Source organism: Orbicella franksi, chromosome 5 (genome assembly GCF_964199315.1).
Source record: "Orbicella franksi chromosome 5, jaOrbFran1.1, whole genome shotgun sequence".
In the NCBI taxonomy this organism is placed as follows: domain Eukaryota; kingdom Metazoa; phylum Cnidaria; class Anthozoa; order Scleractinia; family Merulinidae; genus Orbicella; species Orbicella franksi.
In genome coordinates, this window is record NC_138149.1 from 25741075 (window position 1) to 25757400 (window position 16326).

Below are 16326 nucleotides of genomic sequence, written 5' to 3' on the forward strand. Positions count from 1 at the left end.
CAACTTAACAATAATACCGCGTCAACCGTTTGATAGAGGAAATACATCGGCGACTGGCCCTGTAAATTTCTGCTTTCTTAACACGCGTTCAGTAAACAACAAGACTCCTATCATCAAAGACTTTGTTGCTGAACATTGCATTGATCTACTTGCTGTAACGGAAACATGGTTGCAACCAGAAACTGATAATGAATTTATCATTCACGATTTATGTCCTACAGGCTATTCATTTCATCATGTTCCAAGATCTGGCCCTGTTCGTGGTGGTGGAGTGGACTTGTTGTTTCGATAATGCTTTAATATCAAGCTTCAACCACACAGGAAATTTATTTCGTTCGAATACATCGACTTATTATTGAACTCGGTTGATAAAAGTATAAGAATTGTCATTGTTTATCGTCCACCGCCTTCGAATACTAATGGTTTTACACCTGCTATGTTCCTGGATGAATTCTTCACGTTCTTGGAACAATACGTTACTATTCCTGGCAGCTTATTAATAGTCGGTGATTTCAACTTTCACGTTGATACTTGCGATTCTCAACACGTAGCCGCATTCCTTCAGTTGTTGGATGTTTTCAATCTTAATCAGCACACAATTGGATCTACACATGAAGACGGTCACACTTTGGATCTTGTTATCACTAGATCAGATGATGACATTGTTTCTAATTTGTCAATTGATTCCCCTTTTGTTATATCTGATCACGCTGCCGTTCATTTTCATCTGATGCTTAAAAAACCAGTGTTGGAAAAGAAGCTTATCACATTTAGAAAACTTCGTTCAATTGACTTTGATAGTTTTGGTTCTGATGTCACGAATTCTAGTCTTTCGAGTCTCTTTTCCACACCGCTTCCGTGCCTTGATGACTTAATCAGTGAGTATAATGGCGTTCTTAGTTCCATACTTGATATCCATGCTCCTGTAAAAACCAAAACAATAACTCTGCGTCCGGCTGCACCTTGGTATTCTGAAGAAATAAACAATTTGAAGAAAGATCGCAGGAGACTGGAGCGGCGTTGGCGAAGGACCAAACTTCCAGTCGACCGCCAGTTGTTTATTGATCAATGCCGTGTAGTCAACTTTTTAATTTGTTCTTCCAAGAGAACTTACTACACTAAGCTGATCAGTGATAATCAGACGGACTATAAACTTCTTTTCAAAACAATTGACAGTCTATTACATAGAGAGTGTGATATACCATATCCGCCCTGCAACTCGCCTTCGGATCTCGCAAATAAGTTCGTCGAGTTCTTTTCTGATAAGATCACCAAAATACGGGTCGACTTAGACAATGCAGCTCTCATCATCCATCAAGTTCCTGAAGTTAACCGGGTCTGTCCTTATACGTTTGATGAGTTCAGTTTGGTAGATGTTGACGAAGTCCGCAAATGTGTTGTGAAATTATCTTCCAAGTCATGTGATCTTGATCCTCTTCCTGGCTATGTCACAAGAAATGCTTTGAGCACACTGCTTCCATTTATCACCAAGATTATAAATACTTCGTTGCAATCTGGCCAAATACCCTCTCAATTAAAAGTTGCTAAGCTACGTCCTCTTCTTAAGAAGCCTTCTCTGGATCACACGCAGTTTTCAAATTATCGCCCTGTTTCGAATCTTACTTTTCTCAGCAAAGCAATTGAGAAGTTGGTTGCTAACTAACTGATCTCCTATGTTAACAACAACAACCTGAATGAGCCATTACAGTCTGCCTACAAACAGTATCATAGCACAGAAACGGCTCTCATTCGCGTGCATAATGACATCCTCACAGCAATTGATAAACGTAGAACGGTAATTTTATTACTTTTGGACCTCTCTGCTGCTTTCGATACTGTTGACCATGATATTCTCCTCTTCCGTCTACAACAGCGCTTTGGAGTTACTGGCAAGCCGTTATTATGGTTTAAATCTTATCTGTCCAATCGCATGCAGTATGTCTCTGTTGATGGTGCAGCTTCCTCAGATCATGCTCTTCAATGTGGTGTTCCACAAGGATCAGTGTTGGGACCCATTTTGTACGTTCTTTACACTTCACCCCTTTCAGACATTGTAAAAAAATTCAACTTGAGTTATCATTTTATGCTGACGATTCACAACTTTATCTGTCCTTTCAGCCAACTATACCCAGTGATAAGGATTTAGCCGTGTCCAACATCGAGCGCTGTGTACGTGAGATTGATCACTGGATGTTGATTAATTGTCTTAAACTTAACAAGGATAAGACAGAACTTCTAGTGATCTCCGCAAAACATCTACCGAGACCAACCCTTCAAGAAATCTCTGCCGTCGATGAAACCATCTGCTCGTCACAGAAAGCAAGAAACATCGGTGTCATTTTTGACCATCATTTTCGTTTTAATGAACATATTGCAAGTATTTGCAAATCATCTTTTTATCATCTCCGTAATATCAGCAATATAAGGAAGTACCTGTCATCGACCACCACTGAAATACTTGTTCATGCGTTTGTTTCTTCAAAATTGGATAACTGTAATTCTCTACTCTATGGCTTACCAAACTGTCTTTTAAAAAAGTTACAGCACGTCCAGAATGCCGCTGCTCGTCTCATCACCCTCTCTAGAAAACACGAACACATCACACCTATTTTGTTTAATCTCCACTGGCTTCCTGTTAACTATCGTATCATCTTTAAAATTCTACTCATCACGTACAAGGCCCTAAACGATCTGGCACCTTCATACGTTCGTGATCTTCTCACTCCTTACACTCCGTCTCGTCAGCTACGTTCATCTTCTAAAGAACTTCTTTCCATTCCGCACTTCAATTTGAAAACATATGGCGCAAGATCTTTCTCTGTAGCAGCTCCTACACTTTGGAACACTCTTCCGTCTGACATCAAGAACAGCTCCTCAGTGTCCCTTTTTAAACATAAACTAAAAACGTTCCTTTTTAAGAGAGCATTTTTATAACTTTTTAGCGACATTTTTTATGTTTACTTTATTTGTCTTAAGTGTTTTTAATATTTCTAACTGTAAAGCGCTTTTGAACTTTTAGGATATTGGCGCTATATAAATATTTTATTATTATTATTATTATTATTATTATTATTATTATTATTACCATTGTCGCTTCTCACAACTTTCAATAATTAGTCGCTAGGTTTATTTAAATTGACTGACGTAAATGGAACCCTTGCAATTTTACATTTTAAAAGAGAGGTTTCCTTTACAGTAATTGACATGAAGAGCCAGAAACCGCGATTTTGCGAGATTGACTCAAAGTTGAGATCCTTTCTTTGAAAAAGAAGATAGCTTTTCTGCTGTATATTACCCGTTCTTCAGAACTTTATTTAGAAGATAACTGTTCCGCAATCAAGCGTTACTTCTCTGTTTGCGATGGTGAAGGGGGGAGACCATGGACCATGAGGGTGGGGGGTGGGGGAGACGGCAAAACAACTGCCTATCTCGGGTTACCTGATGTCCGGCGTTCAGCGCGAGCTTATACTCACCTCTCATCGCTACCCTTTGATTAACACTCCTTGATGTACATTCATGTTAAAATCATTCCAATTTAATATCATTTTTCGCTTCTATGATCTGTGGACTCGTTAGATTTAAATTTAGCCTACTGTAGTTTCTCTTCATTCCACTCGATATTTTTGTTGGTTGTGCAGGATGGATCTGGATACTGATTAGTATTTATTTAGGAGAGTCTGTGCAGGGAAAAACTGATAGCTAGAGTCAGTGAGATTTGGTCAACTTTTTAACTGTCAGCTGAGAACTGACTCTTTTTGAGATCTGCAAGATTTCCTGAGCTGAAAAGTGGGCTGTCATTTTAACCGACAGCTGAGAAATCGCTACATGTATTTTACTTTAACCGGCCGCGATCATCGATAATCCGACTGTTCAGTGTTAGAGCGTGAAAATTAAGCTTTAGGAATTAAAGCGATTTGGAGGCAGGTGAGCTATATTGAAATTATATTGGGCTAAGTAAAATTATGACAATCAAATACATTTAAAACGTGGGATAAAATTAAGATTTTAAAGAGCAAAAATATTAACAAGTATTTTCAGAAGGAAGTGCACGATTAAAAGGAACAAAGTAGCTATGTAGATTACAGATCACTGATATAATTTAATTTTGTGGCAGAATGTCAAGAAATCAAAATTTTTGCTCTGGTCGGAAATTGTGGATACTTTAATATTTTAGCCTTCGTTTCTTCTTTCCCTTGCTTTCACATCAGTTAACATCTTCTTAGAATTTTTTCCTCAATGTTCAAGATAATGAAAAAGGTTAAACATGCAGCAAACTCCAGGAAGTACGTAATAAAACACGATGTACAATGTATCAGCTGGAGAGCTATCTCTTGAATTAAACAATCCCAATCCGATCAAAACGAATTGTGTTAGGTGTTTACTGACCAAATGGCATTTTGCATAGACTACAAGTAGTCCCTCTCTCGCTTAGTCTGTCAAGCAAGACAGAATCTGAAATCTGAATCAAGACCGTAAATTAACCTCAAGAAGTGAATGGCCGGGCAAAATCCTGGGAACTTTGTTGGTAGTCCCTAGCTCCTTTCGTGCGCTTCTCGCCCCAATATTTCACGCGGGCATACTTTCCTTCTTTCGTGCCACGCCCGGGCAGGATGGACTGAGCGAGAGAGAGGCTACTTGTAGTCTACATTTTGCAACTGTTTACTGCATAGAAGATATTGATAAAAAGGCCATTCACGATATGTGATCACAGATTAGAACTGAACACTCTGCAAAAGAGTGTGTTAGAAGCCCTTCTCCTATGAGAAGTGACCCAAGCATATATTTTTATATTTTAATATACAAATATATGCTTGCGGTTATGTTGTAATTAAAATTACAACATAACCGCAGTTTACAGATATGGGTGAACAGTTACGTAAATCCAGTGGAACTAGGAGCTAATCAGAGCAGAATCGTATGATTATCTTCTTGTTGGAAGGAACTAATGTTCCTACATGTTTTTAGACGGAAAGCACGAGCTAGTTTTTTTTATATATATTCCACGCGACACGCGGTAGGAATATTTTCGCGGATACTTTAACAAAAAAGGCTTATAGATAGATCATATTTAAGGCCGTAATCATGTAATCAAAGCAGATTATTTGTCACGCTTTGTCACGTTATTCTTACCTTTACAACATATTAACGTAAACTTAGTGGGCAAATTTCTTAAACGGACAGAGCTAACCTCGGAACCAGATTGCTTTGTAGCCGTTTTCTCGTGTGCACGACAGAAAAGAAAAGCTTATACATTTTACCAGCCTATATTTTCCGTCCAGCTGAAATGCTGTTACTTTGCAGAACTGTTCCGTAGAGGTCCGTACTCCGTATGCTATTTGTGGATGATTTGAGACCCAGCAATCTTTTCACACTTTCTGACGCAACCATCTTGTTTTTTGGGGGAGGGGACGGGGCAAAAAGGCAAAAATTTCAGTAGATGTTTGGGAAAATTGCGAATCGAACGAACTCCTCACAACTCACTGATAAAGTTAATTCGAAATAGCCTCGCTAGGAAAGCCACAATTAAGGTTTATATTTTTCTGAGCGCATACGTCTGTAAAAGCGAGTCGCAGTACACGAGCAAAGTTACAGAGATTTGTTTGAAAAATTAAAAGCAATTTTCGCCTCACAGCAAATCTATGACTGTCCCAAATTTGATCAAAAACCTTCTCCTGGGTGTTCTTTCCTTAATTAGTTGTCATTCACATAATCATTCTCAAGCAATTGAAGTTTGACTTTCTCCATTTACTGTAATATTTTTCCTTCTTTGCCCAAGAGAGGTGGCCTGAGGTCTATTTCGCTGATAATCTTTTCGTCTTCAGAAAGAACAGATGTATTATCCAAATCAGTAAGCTGCGTAACTAGCACAAAAGTTTGCAGTTAGAAATGAAATTTGGCGACTTCGTCCCTTGCTAGCTAGCCAGGAGTGTTGATTTAAAAAAAGGTAAACCAAGCGAGCTAGTTTGTCTAATTTCTGCTACGTTATTGTACTCGATTCACTTTTATAAGGAATTGTTTTACTTAACTGAAAACTGCAGTGCTTTCAAAACTTTTTTATGAATAGATGTCAGAGAGTGCTCTTTTATCCCTATTAAAAATTGTTACTGTCTGTTAATTTGTCGCTTAAGAAAAAGTTCCCGTTACTGCTGAAGATGAATTGCCTCACATGATTAAGTGAAAATTTGGCATGCTACTCAGACACTTGATTTCAGTATCACATAACCAGCTGAAGCAGTACTTATACCGTTACCCACTATTCAGACTGTATCCACTACAACTCGCTGTAGAGTTGGGCATTGCTCCAGTATCACTAAGATCATGACTGTTCAAAAGAAAAGTATGCCTTCTTTTGCTTCTATTGTTTCTGTTCTCTCCATTGTGTTTTACTGCGCCGGCTTTTTAAGAGTTGAGCTGGAACTATACGAGCAAAAGAAAAGAATAAACGCTCTTGAAAGCGTTGCGGAGGCCAAGTCTCCGTTAAACGACGTAGACATGAAGATAATCAAAAATGCTCCTGGTAAGTGCGTCTTATGTAACTTAAGTTTAAGCAGTGTTAAGATCAAAGAATACAATCATCAGAATCATGACTTGCCCAATGTAAATACCGTACGGGGTTAGAAAGACTAGAAATAGCTAAGAGTTAAAATGAATAAAGAATGAACATGTTCTTGCTTGTTCCCTTTGTGCTGTGAACACGCAAAGGAAACAGAAGGTTGCCAGGTCAAGTTTTCTTTAATCCCATGCAGACAAATTTACAAAAAGATCATGTTCAGAGATACTACTCTTCAACTGTGAATAACACAGTGATAAACTATAGTTCCTTGTCTTTCTCCGGCTGTGCAAGCTTACAGTCGATTTTTGATAGTTTCGGCATCAGGAAATCAACAAAGGATATGTTGTTCACGGATGCTGCTGTTACTATTTTAGTCTAATTAATGAGAAAAAACCAAGCATTTCTGTTGCGGTGATAATCTCGTACGCTATTCGCTTCTCGCACAATGGCTGCAGAACAAACACTTTAAACCTCATTGCCTTAAAAACTAAACTAAAGCATTGAAAATAATCACGTGCCAAGCTTTGAAAGCGCTGTAAAGGCTAGGTTGGTTAAAAGTCTTCTCGTTCAAATAGACTTTTCTTTTCTTCCTAGAAATTCAATCTTCTAAACTCAGCAGACACAGCCGTCACGTTGACTCAACAGAGAATTCGACAGAAACTCAACACACAACGGAAACGTTTCTCAAAATCAACAAACTTCTATTAGAGTGGAGACTGCATCTCTGTCAGTCAAAGGGTGTCACGTGCTCGCCAGGTCCCCCAGGGCTTCCCGGTCCTCCAGGACCAAGAGGACACAGAGGAAGGACTGGAAACAAGGGAGATAAAGGTGTTATGGGATCGCCAGGAAAGAGCGGCAAGCAAGGCATTGTGGGACCTGTAGGACTACGGGGAGAGACTGGAAATAAAGGCGAGAAAGGAGACATAGGACCCACTGGCATACCGGGAACTAAAGGCGAACCCGGTAAATCGATATCATCTCCTGCTGTTGTTGTTTCTCCGATGACGTTGACAGTGAACGAAAGTGGAACAGCCTCGTTTCAGTGTTCAGCCAGCGGTAATCCTGAGCCTGCAGTAACGTGGAGTAAACTGAACAGTCATTCAACAATCACTCAGTCAGCGGTTTCACGTGGAAAGCTAGAGTTAAAGAAGGTGACCGGAAGTGACTCAGGCGTGTATCAGTGTTCAGCAACAAACATTCTTGGGAATTCACAGCCGGGAGTGGTGCGATTAACAGTAAATAGTGAGTTTCTGGTTAAGTGGCTACAGTACGCAGGTTTTGCAGATAACGTTTGTCGTTCTCGAAGCACGCAAAGTTCGCTTTTTAGCAGAAACCAAACCTCTCTCTGTTTCCTTACGGTTAAAATAAGACGAATGTAGCGTTGACTTTTCTTTGAAAATAGCTACAACATTCAGTTGCTTTAAAAGTTTGATTAATAGTTACGTCGATTTCGACATTTCCGACCTGATGAAGCCATTTTATGGTGCGGTGAACTGAAAAAGTCATCGTAAACAGATAAAGGTGAACAAAGAAGCGTTTCAAGGTGAATGCATCTTAGTTTACTCCAACAAACACTACACTCAGAGAAATAAGGTTGTATCTCGAGGGTATGCCTGGTGATACTGGATCCTCAGTTATCAGTTATAATTTAAACCATTTCTTGGTTAACAGTTCGAGCTAATTTTCAGCTTTCAGTTAATCTTGACAAATTTAAATTAAAACGGCTTTGAAGGTCCGTCTGTTAAGGGATTTGAAGTTTGGAACACACTTGGCGACTTGACTACAAGGAGGACGGGGTTAGCACTGGTCCCCGCCCCATCCCCGGAACTCACGCACTGAGTAAACTTGAAGATCAAAAAAACAAAAACAAAAACAAACAAAAACAAAAAAACAGAAATACGGCCAAACACGGTTGGCAGAGAAAACAGAGCTCTCCCTCAGAGTAGTGGCGTCTCCAGGGTAGCCTATGTTATGATGCAAAATAGGATGGACAGAAAAGAAGTTCTCTTCTGGTAGTGAAATAACTCGAATCATACGATGGTACCATCATGGAGAGATCTGGAGTTATGGCCAAGGGCTGCCATAGACCTTTCTGCAAGTGAATATATGATAGATCATACTTTTTAACTGGGGAGAAAGGTGAAAGACATGAACAATCATTACGATTATGTGCAGAACTTGAGCAACTGTGAAATCAACGCCTGAAAATTAAATCAGGCTTGAACGAGAGTCGAACTCACGACCTCTACGATACCGGTGCAGTTCTCTTCCAACTGAACTATCAAGCCAACTAGGATCCCTTAACCACAGTTTAAATGCCTAAACTTCTAATGAACTTTCCCTTTTCTACTTGCTTCTGAGCAAAGATTTGCCGAACAGGGTCAAGCAGCATTCGATTATTTCTCAGAACTTTCGAGTGACTGCTAACTAGCTGTTTGCAGACGAATGCAGTTGAACCTGTATATAACGCCCTTAAACATCCTTTGACGCCCAAAGAGCCATATATGACTACTCAATGGTCGTCCTCTTTGTACCACTTGTGACGTCATCAATTTAAATGTCATAAGATATTCCTGATAAGCAGATGGTATAGCTAGGACAGATCTATCCGCACGACAGTCGCTTTTGGATATCGACGGCATTTTGACGTAGCAAATTGAAAAACAACATTATCAGCTTTGGTGCAAAAATGGTCGTAAAATAGTCCATTATACCTATAATAATATACATGAAAAAATTACTCGATTCTGATTGGCTGAGAGCAGTGCAGTTTAAGTGTAATACCAGTGCAAAAAGTGTAACACCGGTACAAAAAGTGTAACACCAGTGCAAAAAGTGTAACACCAGTGCAAATTACACATCGTAATTCTGAATTATGATTGGCTAAAAGACAATAGAAAATTTTCGAAGACAATGATGTAACGTAAACTGAGGACCAAAATTTTGTGCGCAAACTTTGATAAAAGTTTTCTCGAATGAGAAAACATGGATTCAAGAAAGGTCTTCGGCACTTCCTCTACGCAAATTTTTTCATGTGAGTCTTTCTAAAAGCTGAAATTGCACTCGCCGAAGTGGCTCGTGCAGTCTCAGCTTTTTGAAAAGTTCACTCGTGCAAGTTAATTCCAAATTGAACGAGAAAAGCCGTATGATTACCTATACAAATTGATCAAGGTCCAATTTTCAGGCATTGCCCATAATTAACACTCAACTTTTTAGGGCAGCAAGAAAGAATATGGAACGCAAAAGGTAGCGAGAGTAAAAGGGTCGAGAAAAAGGAAAGGAAAAGGGCAAGAAAAAATTCGGAACAGGCAATCAAAACAACAACAACAACAACAACAACAATATTTTAATTTGGTACATGCTTATGCGCATGCACCAAATTAAAATATTCTACAATTTTGTACCTTATCTTGGGGAAATGTATCTGTTTGGTAAAAAAAAAAAAATGCTTTCTCAGCAAAACTAAGTCCCATTTAGCGTCAGGGCAGCCAAAAAACTGATTTCCTGAGGGTGGCCGTTATGTACAGAATCGACTATGCCTATTATCACTTTCCGAAGACCTTAACCTATTTTTTTCCCGGGCTTTGTTCGTTCATTCGTTCGTTCGGGAGCCTAATTAGGCTTTCTGATCATCCCGCTCCCTTTGTATATCCAAAAACCTCTTGAAAAAATTCATAGTCAATTTTTTTATGGCATGCTAAGTGTTCAAAACTTTGTTTAAGTTACTGATAATCACGTGTCAAACATGACGTCATATCACGCCTAAACTGGCGACGTCATATTTGAAAATGTCCACCATTTTGAATACGCTATCTTAACTTCCAAAATTTCTCACAAATGCCGAAACACTTCGAAAATTCTTGGTCTTCGGCCCTTTCAATTTGAGAAGGGATATAAAACAAGCTGCGATAACAAAATAAACATGAAAATACGTAGTACATGTGTAATGTTTGTTAGAGCAGTTTGTTTTGTATAATCCAAAATTAAATTATCTGAACACAAGAAATTGATTATGAAAATACAAGAAGAGTAAAGATAATAGAATAAAATCTTTACAATCCAAAATCTCGCTGAAACAGAAAGTCAAACCTTAAAAAAAAATTTAAATCTCAGTGAAAAAAAAAACTTGGTTGCATTTCCATATAAACGTCAAGTTACGAGACCAAACAATTGGTACACAAGATACGATAAGAACTTCTATTGAAGTGTCAAGATATGTAGCCCGAGCACAGTGATTGGTGACACATTCAAATTTACCCTGACAAATTTTAGGAACATCCACAAAGTTCCAGATCAGCGAGGGCGGTATATAGTCCCCCCACCGCCCCCTCCCCTCTTACCCCAAGGTTTGATGCAAATAGGGAGTTTAAGACTGGTACAAAGAACTTCTAAGAAGCTCCAAGTCATCTTCTTTCCAACATTGACTTTTTAGTGGTCTGATGATCACATAATTTTTCGTACTTCCCGCTGCTCTTAGACAAGCAGTAGAGTTTATAAAGCTCATAGGATCTAAAGCTATACTTGATTGCTTTTCCTTTATGCCAAGAACGATACACAGACGTATTTTTACTACAATAAAATAATTGTGTTCTTTGAGATTTATTGTCAGATGGCTTATTGTCTTTCCACAATCCTCTGTTATCCATGGCAGAAGAAACTTAAAACAGCTTTCACTACACCACACTAAGCAGTCATATTGTTAGAAGGGGTTTAGAACCATGACTCGTCATATAGCGTGCCATTTCGCGCCGTTTTATTTCGGCGTAAGCATCCAACAACACTTTCTATATATCCCATACGTCCAGACATACGTGAAAGTGGCTAACTTTAATTAGTTACGAGTATAATGCTTTGCTATACCCCACTCTATCGAGGTGGAAAAGCTCAATCTACTCAGCTGACAATTATCTTAACGTTTCTCAACTATCAAGTAAAAGCTGCCAATTCTCAGCCTCCTACACGGAAGTCCATATGGCTCGTCACGCAATCTTTCAATCTTGCGTGACGAGCCATAAGGATGCCTGCGTAGAAGGCTATCATTTCAGCTGTTACCCCTGAAAAGGAAAAAATATTGAAATCAAAAATTCTAAATCAGACCAGGCCTAATGATATTTACTTGGTTGCAGTTTATCCTCAAGTTTCTCTTCAACCGGGACCTAATTTCGTCACGGTAAGAAGTGACGTCACTCTACCAGCCTGTCACGTTACCGGATACCCTGCACCAGTGGTGACCTGGAGGAAGTCGTCTGGTCAGTTACCCCAGGGGAGGACGCACTATAACAATAGTGTCTTAAAAATTTCCGATGTCCGTAAAAGTGACTCTGACGCATACTTCTGTTCAGCGGTCAACCTTTTAGGAAATGCTGAAAGGAAAACTCAACTACTTGTGGTTTCCCTTCCTGTGTTTACCTTTAAGCCACCTGTAAAGGTGTTTGCTGCTACTGGCGAAACTTGGACGTTAAACTGCAATGCTACTGGTGATCCACGACCAGTCATCAGTTGGAAAAGACAAGAAACAGCACTGCTCGTGAATAGGAGTCAGAGAAAAGGGGAGGCACTTATCTTAAGAGATTTGAGAAGAGAGGATGCTGGGATCTATATTTGTGTGGCAACAAGTGCAGGAGTGTTTGCTGTCGAGGCAATAAGTGATGTTCGAGTGGGACCTATAGCAAGTGGTACCGGTAAGTTATGAATGGCAAAACTGTATATTTGTCGCAGAAAGAGAGTTAGCTTGCGCTAAAAGAAAGAAAAGAGAAGCATCTAGAACTGGGAAACGAAAAGACGGCCTGTTTTGGGTGGCAATATGTGTCACGTCATGAAAGAGAATAAGGAACTGACAGTCTGAGGTAACTCTATGACTAATAAGAAACGCAGTGCTCAAAAACGCTGACAAACAAATAACCTTTTTACCCTATGACAAAGAAATATTTAGAAATGAAGTTTGCAATTTATTTACTTTACAGTCATAAGTTCTCACGACTGAATCTCTCGTCGACGAAAACTCGTGGCAACGCTTTCGTTTCAAGTAAACCGGAGGCAAACATTTAGCTATATTTGGAAGGCTTTAAAAGGCTTAAAAGCTTGTCCATAAAACTGCCAACGTCAGGCTAGTCGCAAGCGCACACTCACCACATCAACACTCCATTATCATGCATCATTACGTTTATTAGATGCTGTACGGTGTTGCGTGCACAATTAATACTGTACGAAAGGTTTTCTTTGGGTTAGTCCAATATTCCCGTTAGTTTCTTTCTAATCCATCCACAAGTCAAATGATGTCTATCGCAGGAGCGTATTGATCCGTATGCATAGTGCACAAGAAGCCGGCATCTTTCGAGATTTTCTTTGAAGAATCGGCTAAAAGAAAAAAACAAATCAATAAGTAAAGCCGAATTGACAAAAACTTAGAAACTAAAACTTAAGTGTTAGCGCTAGTGATTAAAGCAAAGCGGTTCGATCCGAGTTGACTTTCTAATATGGCGCATTGTCCGCCACGAAGCAAACAGTCGCTTTATTCAGTACTATGTTAAACATTAAACCACGAATTGAGCATGTTATAATACGAAAGACCGCAAACCATTCATGTTGAAGGCTCAAGAAGACGCATTTCAGCAACAATGGTCTGTGTGCCAATCAACCTTGTTTCCCGGACTTTTTCCTGAGGGGAAAGCCCTGAAAATGAGGTTGTGCGCCATTCTACAGCATCTGGCGATTACGAGAACCGCGAGAGAGGAGCTATCCCTTTTAAAGTGCGTCTTCTCTTTTAATAAGGTCTCATACTTTTATCATGTGCATAAGTGTCTTAGTTTTATAGTTAGGAAAGGATTTTTTTCCTGTACTAGTAGTATTCTATACTTTGCTCCAATTGATTCCTGCAAAGAAAACCTGACTGCAACTGTTTTTAATCCTCGCTACTACTGGAAAGTTTGACATGCGTGTAAAATTAAAGAAACGCTATTAATCAGTGACTTAAAATCCTCACTTAATGAAAACCTTAGCAGTGAGAAGCTGTTTTTTTATAAGTATCAATTTTGTTATTATTTTTCTTAGATTGTCACCAGTGCCTCGGTTTATTGTTAAATTTATAATTTTTTATAAAAATTATCACCGTCACTTCGGAAGACGTATGTTGTAACATACGAAACGTCAAGTTAATACAGTTGTCTACTTGTAATGTTAAGGTTAATTCATCAACATGACACGAGCGTAGGACAAAGAAAAATTCTGAATCCCCGACAGGAATCGAACCCATGACCTCCCGAACACCGGCCGGGTGCTCTATCCACTTAGCTACGAGAACTCATGGAGAGCAAGGTCATTTAACTGAGTTCATATATGACAGGTGTCCTATCGAAGTCATCGTGAGTAGTGATAAGTTAACATTTCATTGCCGAGCTTAAAATTCACCATCTTTATTAACTTATCACTACTCACGATGACTTCGATAGTGTTGATCCTATGATTGTTTTATTAAAACGTCCCAAAATGTCAGGTAGGGTATATGAGTTAGCTTCTACGTCCGAGGGTTAAGTGCATACATCGTTTGACATGTTTCGGACAGCGTGTCTGGCATGCAGTCCGGAGAAAAGATCTTTGTAAAAAAATTACTGTCAGAATCATAATTTGCAGTTAAATAAGCTTTGGTTATTCCTTATTTTATATTTATGCTGTTTTAAAACATCAGTGTTTTTTACCAAAAGAATGATTCGATAACCTATGAAACTATAACTTATGAAAAATTATAACTTATGAAACTTCGACTAAAACTGATTCCTTCCTATGACTATCTGCCAAGATAACTGACTAGAAATTCTCTATAGAGTTAGGTTACACTAAAAAAAATAATTGGTCCATACTTATCGTGCGTATATCGACTTATCGGGATGCACGCGGAAAGTTCGGAGAGCACTCAAAAAGCGTGAGCACTGCTCGAGGCACAGCCGAGAGCAACTCTTCCCAAGTGAATCCATAACCTGATATACGCGCGCTAAGCATGAACCAATTCTTTTATAACATAGTGACAGCAACTTGGGCGCTAAAACATGTTTTATTTGTGATTCACTACAAAGTTCTCACAAAACACGGTGAAGAAAAAAAAGGATCCCATTATATTGGTTTCTAAAATTGTCAAGGAAAATTCGTTTATTCCAATTAATGAAAATGTAGGCAAACAAAGTTATAAATACTCAATGAAAATGTGACCAAAATGAATCAAAATGCTCAAAGACTCGAAGTAGGGTTTGGTTTGTTCAAAATTATGTTTGCATTGCCAAAACTTTAACAAAAAGATACGGCTCGCAGCAAAACTCGACGGAAAGTTTTCATTTAAAATAAAACTGCTCAAGTCTTGTTATTTACACAATTTTTTACCAGGATGTCTCAATAGGAGTAAGGTAGGACCAGCGCGCGCACTATGTTATAATTAAAATTAACGCATAACGTTCTCCTTTTTTATCAGATTGCTCTGATCTGCTAAAATCAGGCCATAATCAAAGTGGATTGTACTCTGTCAACCCAGACGGTACAGGACAATTTACTGTCTACTGTGACATGGGCAGTGACGGTGGAGGCTGGACCGTCTTTCAGAGAAGACAAGATGGCTCGGTAGACTTCTATCGGGGATGGAACGACTACAAAGCAGGATTTGGTCAGCTGAGTGCTGAGTTCTGGTTAGGAAACGACAAGATCCACCGACTGACGGTCTCTAGACCGAGCTCTCTACGAGTGGAGCTGGAGGACTGGAACGGAGTTAAAGTGTACGCTAAATATGGCAAGTTCAACATTACTGATGAGCAGGCGCAGTATCGACTTGAAGTGGGTTCATATTCAGGTACAGCGGGAGATTCGTTAGCAAGGCATAATAACATGGCGTTTACCACAAAAGACAGAGATTATGACAGAGCTGGTAACAACATTAACTGTGCTGTACGCTATACAGGCGCCTGGTGGTACAGCAATTGCCACAATTCCAATCTAAACGGACAATACCTGGGAGATAAACGTGATTACCGAGGAGCCAGGTGGCACCACTTCAGAGGTACTCTTTCACTCAAATTCACTGAAATGAAACTGAGGCCGTCATCGTAGAAAGAATACCAGTAACAGGTTTAATCATGTTGGAGACGTAAATGCCAACATCTGATCTTCGCTCATCACAGGTTACAATAATTGATTGACCACAAACAATAATTAGTAGTTGTTGCATTAACTTAAGTGACGTTCATTAGGAATTCTTATAACGATTAAAATATTTTCCTTTACAATCACTGATTTTAAGCCAGAAACTATAATTTTCCCAGCAGTTGTCGTAGCAAATGATTTTCTAGTAATAGCCATGGTAACGTGTCACAGTTTTCAATAATTAGTCGATTTAATCAGTGAAATCAGGAGCATACTCGATTATGGTTCCTGGTAAAATTTATGCAATGCTTGCTATTTTACATTTAAAGAGAGAGGTTTCCTTGCCACGATTGAAAAAGCTTGCTGCGTTTCGTTACGTTTTACGCTGCATGGTTAACTGCCATCGCGTGTCCACAAACCAAGCTGAATTATTAGGAAGAGTTTTAGCATGAAACCAATAGGGTACAATGATATCGCTAATGCCCTCAATAAGAAGCCTGTGCTGTCCAGAGTTCTTTACATTAGGTACGTGGCCAAAACCTACGGTCCAACATGTATTTATGGTTCAAACAGACTTCAAACCTTTTACTCCAGGATTTTCAAGGACAATTCAGCAATTTTTACAAACTGAGTTCCCTCAGAATAACAAGTGA

At 39.1% G+C, this 16326-nt stretch overlaps 2 protein-coding genes across 2 annotated transcripts; both read left to right on the forward strand.

Moving 5' to 3' along the window:
• The first annotated feature begins 436 nt into the window (after positions 1-436).
• On the forward strand, positions 437-1663 carry LOC145487899 (uncharacterized). Its single transcript, XM_081466673.1, has one exon. It carries the CDS (start codon positions 437-439, stop codon positions 1661-1663), a length of 1227 nt encoding a protein of 408 aa, XP_081322799.1.
• A 4655-nt stretch (positions 1664-6318) lies between these two features.
• On the forward strand, positions 6319-15717 carry LOC145487303 (uncharacterized). Its single transcript, XM_081466060.1, has 4 exons — positions 6319-6517; positions 7148-7795; positions 11680-12234; positions 15012-15717. The coding sequence occupies exons 1-4, from the start codon at positions 6319-6321 to the stop codon at positions 15638-15640; spliced, it is 2031 nt and encodes a 676-aa protein (XP_081322186.1). The 3' UTR covers positions 15641-15717.
• Positions 15718-16326: the final 609 nt, after the last annotated feature.